The 6476-nt window shown below is 54.8% G+C and overlaps 1 protein-coding gene across 3 annotated transcripts in view; it reads left to right on the plus strand.

The window, feature by feature from the left end:
- FUBP3 (far upstream element binding protein 3) overlaps positions 1-6268 on the plus strand; it is a 48969-nt gene extending 42701 nt beyond the window's left edge. For 2 of the 3 annotated variants that reach the window (XM_006918059.3, XM_015594237.2), the window contains exons 17-19: positions 2265-2336; positions 3706-3833; positions 4945-6268. In XM_006918059.3, the coding sequence (XP_006918121.1) occupies positions 2265-2336; positions 3706-3833; positions 4945-4953 (209 nt within the window). In that variant the 3' untranslated portion in view covers positions 4954-6268. The remainder of the gene's footprint in view (positions 1-2264; positions 2337-3705; positions 3834-4944) is intronic. The other variant, XM_006918060.3, reaches the window with a different exon arrangement.
- The last annotated feature ends 208 nt before the right edge of the window (positions 6269-6476 follow it).

The raw sequence follows: 6476 nt of genomic DNA on the forward strand, positions 1-6476 counted from the left end.
CCTCTGGCCTCAGGATGACCACCTCTCTGTCCTCTCTCCAGGCCATCCTGGCTGGACAGGGGCTCCTTCTCTCTCCCGAACTTCTCGGAAAGCGCACACAATTAAAGAACCAGCTCTGCTGAGAAAGTGTAACAGTGGAGGTTCTTGTGGGCGCCAGGCCCACTCCCCACTTCCCACTCCCCTCTCCCTTGCCCCCATGTTAGCTATAGGAGTCTTTCTTGAGTTTCACTGCTGGGGAGCCCGTCTTGCGTAGCCTGCAAACACCAGGCCAAACCCTGACCTTGGGTTACTCCGACCGTCCCAAGGGCCCGCCCGCCCGCGTGTGGAAGGCGGTCTTCAGCGCTCTGCACTGTCTGTCCTGCACGCCGGGCTGCAGGACAGGCCTCGCGGCCTTGCTCACGGGGACTCAGCCCGGGGTCTGGCATGCTCCCCCTTGCCCATTGGGCAGAGTGCTGGCTGAGCATTCCTTCCCCAGGACCCTGGTCAAGGTCACAGCTAGATGAGCTCCCTGGGGGATCTGGAGGCTGCTGCTGTGCAGCCTCAGGCACGGTCACCTTCTCTGACCTTCTCTGGGCTCGTTTTGTCGTCTTTGAAATGAAGGGCTTGGATTTGATTTCTGAAGTAACTGTGAGCTCTGAAATTGCATGGTTGTATTTTTTTCTGCTTTCCAAACATTTTCTTGTGGAACGTCTCACACATATAGAATGTTCTAAAGAAGTTTACCGTGAACTCCTGCACACCACCTAGATTCTGCATCCCCGTTTCACTGGGCACGCTTTATCCCAGAGCCTGCTTGTGTGTCACGTCCTCCTGTTCCCATCCCATCAGAGGGCACCCCCAAAATGTAAGGTGTTGTGGATCAAGTTTGCATTTGTCCAGTTGTCCCAGACAGGACCTGTGAGAGGCCTTTGACTGGGGAGTCTTTATGCTGAAGCCCAGGGGGACAGGTCTTTCTCCATGAGGCACAGACGCTGGGGGGACGCGGTCCTGCCCGCCTGCGGCCAGGCGGCCCGGAGGGGTTGGCAGAGGCAGGCGGGAGGAGCCAGAAAACAGGAAACGCCTAGGGTTTTGCCCCTGTTCACCAGCTTCCGTCTCGTGATGCTGAGCTTTGTCACTTTATTTGGGGGAGTCGAGAATTGAGAATTTGTTTTGGTCAGTGGAGTCTTGTTCGTAAGGAGAATCTCGCTCGCCCACACCCTCCATGTCTGAGGGGAGAGGCCTTGCTGCCACATCCCTCACGCCCAGCCTTCCCCAAAACTGGATCCTTCTGCTCTTAGCGTGCTGATCTGGCCCCGTCCTGTCTTGGCGGCAGAGGGAGGAGAGGGTCTTCTTTTGCACCCCTCCCCGCCATGTTCCCTCCCCAGCCCCACACCAGGGCTGTCCTCAGTCGTCCGGGCATTCACCAGCGGGGAGGACACGTGGCCGCGAAGCGTGTTCGCTCGCGCGTCCACGCTACTGCAGACGCGGTTCTAACACGGGACACTGAAGGGGCCTTAACAGGTGGACACGGCCCTGGTCCGACCTTGGCAGAAAGCAAGGTCCCCGCTTGTCCTCGGTTGTCTTTCAGCTCTTTCCGTGTGCCTGGGCAGGCAGCGGCTGCTCTGCCCCCCACCCCCGCCACCTGTCTCTACTGCCCTTGTCACCTAGAGAGCTCCCGCCACTTACGCGGGGGTGCGGAGGGGGGCGAGAGCAAGGCCACGTCCTTTCCTTTGTCCTACCCCAAAGGCAGGAGGCTGGATTGCATCAGAGGCTTGTTGTGGCCGTCAGCCCTTGACCGTGGGCCTCGTAGTTGTCGGCACCTTGAGCACAGTCTCTGGACTGTCCCCCTCATGTTTGCTCCAGAGGTGAAGCTGCCAGTCTCTGAACAGAAGGGCCAGGTAGAGAGTACCCGGTGCCATTTGGACCGTGTCCCTTTTGAAGGCTGATCCCGGGGGCTAGTCGGTCTGGCCGTCGGGGCGTCGGGCTCTGCCCACCGTCTGATGGGCTCGCGGCTGCTCCCTGTCGTTGTGCTGGGTAGTTGTCCTGGGGCGGCAGCAGTCTGCCCAGTCCCCGCCGCGACGGGAGAGGGGCTCTCACCGCATGCTCCCCACCAGCCCGCTGCTGCCTTCTTCCCAGGCCACAGGGCCTGCGCGGGCTGGACAGTAGTGGCCAGGGCGAGCGAGCGAGCGAGCGAGCGAGCGCAGTGCAGCAGCGTACGGCCCGGAGTGGCTGGGCTGGGGGCTGAGGCAGCCCGAGGCCTGACTGCTTTTGTGTTCTTCGCACAGGCCAGCAGAGCCAGCCGCAGAGCAGCCAGTCCGACTACAGCAAGGCCTGGGAAGACTATTACAGAAAACAGAGTGAGTGCGGCGGCCTTCCTGACAGGCAGGCCCCGGTCACAGCTCCCGAGCCCGCAGACTTCACGGTCCATGGCCCCTGTCACCATTCTTTCTTCCACGTGTGCCTGTGTGACTCGGTCTCAGTGCTCACCTTTGTCTCCCTCTGCCCCTCTGTGTCAGACGCGGAGTAGCCTTTGCCTTTGGGCTTCACCTTCCCCCCTCCTCCCCGTTACCTCCCCCTCAGGACTCCACAGGGCCTGGAGGTGGGTGTGGTGCCTCAGCCAGAGGGGAAGGGCACTGGGGACCGCTGCCTGGGTCCCCTCTGGAACCACGCGGCCGGGATGCAGACCAGCCGGTGTCCTGTTCTCTGTCTTTCCGCTGCCGGCTCTTTTTGGCCATTTCAGGGCAGGTGAAGACGAGAGAGATGTTGGGACTCAGGGAACAGAGCCTCGAGCTGGAGCGGGTGCTCAGGTGTTTTTCTTGAGTAAGCTCATTTTCTTAACCGTGCCGGAAACAAAATCGGTCTTTTTGAAAAGAGGAGCGAAAGGCTAACAACAACCGAAAAAGTTCAGGTGAATCGTTTAAATTAGTACTAAATCCTCTGTGTTTATAACCAAAATCGCTGAACCAGGAGGGCGTTCTGGAGTTGTGGGAAGAGGCGTCTCCCGCGACTCTTGTCTGAGATGTTACTTGCTGGTTGGAAGAGCTCAGGTCCAGGGCTGGCAAAGAAAGTTCATCCTGCCGTTTGGGGTCACCTGGAGCGCCTGACAAAGGTCCAGGTGCCCGGTCTTCCCCAGACCTCCCAGTCCAGGCCCCCAGACACGCAGGCCCACGTTTGCAGCCCTCCGTGGGGTTGATGCCTGGTGCGGGTGCCAGGCACCCCAGCCAGGCCCTCCCTCTGTCTTTCTCCTTTCCCCCTCTCTCTCGCTCTCCATCCCTTTCTCCCTTCCTCCTTTCTTCCTCCCTCCCTCCTCCTCCCTCCCTCCCTGACCGGGCAGGCGGGCAGGCGGGCAGGCAGGGCAGGCAGACGCAGACTGTGGCTCTGAAGAGAAGACACTGGGAGGCCTTGCGCGGGCAACAACAGGCTAACCGCACTTTCTGCAGCCAGCGCCCGGGCCGGGCCGTGCACCCTGCCCAGCGTCGCCCCTGAAGAGAAGACACTGGGAGGCCTTGTGCGTCAACAACAGGCTAACCGCACTTTCTGCAGCCAGCGCCCGGGCCGGGCCGTGCACCCTGCCCAGCGTCGCCCCCTCCAGTGACGTCCAGATGGGGGGCGCATCAGGCGCTTGTTCCAGACGCCTCAGAGTCTTTGGAAAAGGACCCTCCAAGTGTCCTTCACCTGCCCTGCGTGCGTCTGCTCCTGCTAACCCCTCGTTTCCTTGGCCTTCAGGTCACGCCGCCAGTGCCGCTCCTCAGGCCAGCTCGCCGCCAGACTACACGATGGCCTGGGCGGAGTACTACAGACAGCAGGTCGCTTTCTACGGGCAGACGCTAGGGCAGGCCCAGGCCCACAGCCAGGTGTGTAGCCAGGCCGAGCACTGCGAGACCTCCCAGCCCAGCCCCGGTCCCCTCCTCCCAAGACCTCTGTCCATCTGACCCCAGGCATGGAGGGACAGCTCGGAGGGCTGCAGCCATCCTGGCCCCCTTCTCGCCCCAGAGAGAACAAGTTTTGGCCCACGCGAGAGAGGACAGTTGGGCCACCCCTCCGATGGAGGGCCTGGTCTTCCCTCAGATCCAGGCCATGTGCCAAGTGGCACTGTTTCTCCTCTGGCCTGTGTCCCCAACTGTAAATCAGAGTGCCAAGCTTAGGTGACTGCAGGCAAGCTGGGCACTGCGAGAAGGGACTGTGGAGCTCACGCCCCACTACTGTTCTTGAAGAGGGTGGCATGGCCAGGCTGTCACCCCCGCCCCTGGTCAGCAGTGAGGGGTGGCAGGAGCCAGGCCAGCCCATACCCTCGGAAGGTGGAGCAGGGCAGAGCGCCAGGTCCTCATCCTGCACGGAGGCCTGGAGGGCTCTGTCCAGGCCAAGGCCAAAAACAGATTTCCTGTTAACTGGAAGAGGGCCAAATGCTCCCACAGGGCGTGTTTCGGGTGACCTGAGGCCAGGTCCAGTCCCTGGGGTCAGCATGTGACTTATCAGAGGCCCTGGACCTCAAGCTGGTTGGCCATCTCACTGCCAAATCGGGCGTTTGTGCCTAGGCGCAGCAGAACGAGGTGCCCGGGCTGGTGGGCGACGGAGGAGCAGCGCTGCGTGCTCACTGCCCTCTCTCCCCGCCAGTGCCCACTGCAGCTCACTACCCTCTCTCCCCCCCAGTGTCCCCTGCAGCTCACTGCCCTCTCTCCCCCACAATGTCCCCTGCAGCTCACTGCCCTCTCTCCCCCCCAGTGCCCCCTGCAGCTCACTCCCCTCTCTCCTCCCCAGTGTCCCCTACAGAAGAGAGGCCTCAGGGCCGGGGCTTCTGAAGCCCGGGAAAGGTGCTGAGACACTGGCTGCTTGTTACGTGTCAGCTGCCGTGGAGCCAGAGTGGGGAGGGTGACCTGTCACCTCCCACAGGCTGAGCCCCAGACCCAAGACAGGCACTTGAGAGTTCGCCACCACAGGCTAACTTCTGCCCGCTTCCTTCCGCAGGAACAGTAGGACAGTGACCTGCGGCTTCTCCACCCCACACCCCCCAAATCATCGCGAGCGAAAACCTATTTGTAACAGAGGTTTTTAGATTTTCAAAGCATTTGATGAAGAGCCTTTGTTTTGTTCTGTGAAACACTATATTTAGATTAACAGAATTTTTCTAAAAATCGGGAAATTAGTTACTAAAAATTGCTGATAATTTTTGTTTCATTATTTTTGTTTGTTATTTCAAACTTGGAAGCTCTGGGATTCTTTTTTGGAGCAATAGCTGCAAATCCAGGCACCAGGAGGTGCCTCAGAGCGTGACATTTCAACCTGGTGTGGCCTGTTTTGTTTTGCATGTCTTTTTATTTACAGTTTTTTTCTGTTGCAACAGAAAGTGGCTTGGAAGTCTTAGGTGGTATGTAACAAATTGTTTTAAAAAATTTTTAAACAGTATTTAAATATTCTTAAATGTGTAAATTCATTAAGTGTTTTACTTCTAATTTCTTGTATCTTGGCTGTCTGGTTTTATTGCATTTTTTAAAAAACAACTATTATGTATTGTAATTAATTATGTGAATTCTGAATTGAGACAGATCATTGTATTGCTGTCCAACAGGGATCGGGAGGGGGCATTTTATAGGGTTTGTATAATTTCTAGAGTTCTAAAGGGTAATATAAAAATGTGTCATGTGTTTAGCATACGTTTTTTTCATGTCTCCATTACCGGTTGCAATTCTGTATCTAAGACCTCCAAGCTTGTTTTAAAAACAAAACAAAAAACCTTTCTCTGTTCTCTCAGAAATATAAATACTGTTATTTTTAATATTAAAAAGAAATCAATATAACTTTTAACAAACACTGTGGAACATTAAACCACGTCAAAGTGTAGTAGCTATTTTTTAATTCCAAGGTGTTCTTTGCTTTTTTCTTTTAAATATTTTTTAATTGTCAAATTAACTAGATGAAGAAATCTAGTATTAACCACAATTATGAATTAAATAATTTTGATTTAATAAAAGGGATAATGATTTCCAATGTTTACTGTAGTGTATCTTGTACAGATAACATGTATTTTTAAAGGAAAAACGGAATCGAAGCTATTTTTTCTTGCATTTTTAATTGACCTGAGGGACATTCCGTTTGAAATGTACTGACGTTAACAGTTTCTGGTTTTTTCTCCTTATTTTCTTTATAATGCTTGAAATGTCTAACTATTAAAAAAGGCAGTTGGAAATTGTTATGCATGTTGTTTAAAAAAAAGTGTTCTTTTTATTTGACTGACAATTCATTTTACACTCTATATAATAAAATTTCCACAAGACATCTTGTGGGCAAAGTATTTGTAGTCTGTTTGGTTTCCATTTGCTCGTCTCTCCCTCTGCCCCCCGCCCCCCGAAATACAAAGTGAGGATTCTCGCGGTTCTTAGCTGATCAGCCTGACTCGGTACACAACCTAGGTTGCTAGCTACTTCGTTAAGCTAATTTTATTTTAATGGCTTTGTCTAATTTGACAGTTTGACTTGAGAGCCTTGATTACCGTCAGCCCC

This window comes from Pteropus alecto, unplaced genomic scaffold, assembly GCF_000325575.1.
Source record: "Pteropus alecto unplaced genomic scaffold, ASM32557v1 scaffold67, whole genome shotgun sequence".
Classification (NCBI taxonomy): domain Eukaryota; kingdom Metazoa; phylum Chordata; class Mammalia; order Chiroptera; family Pteropodidae; genus Pteropus; species Pteropus alecto.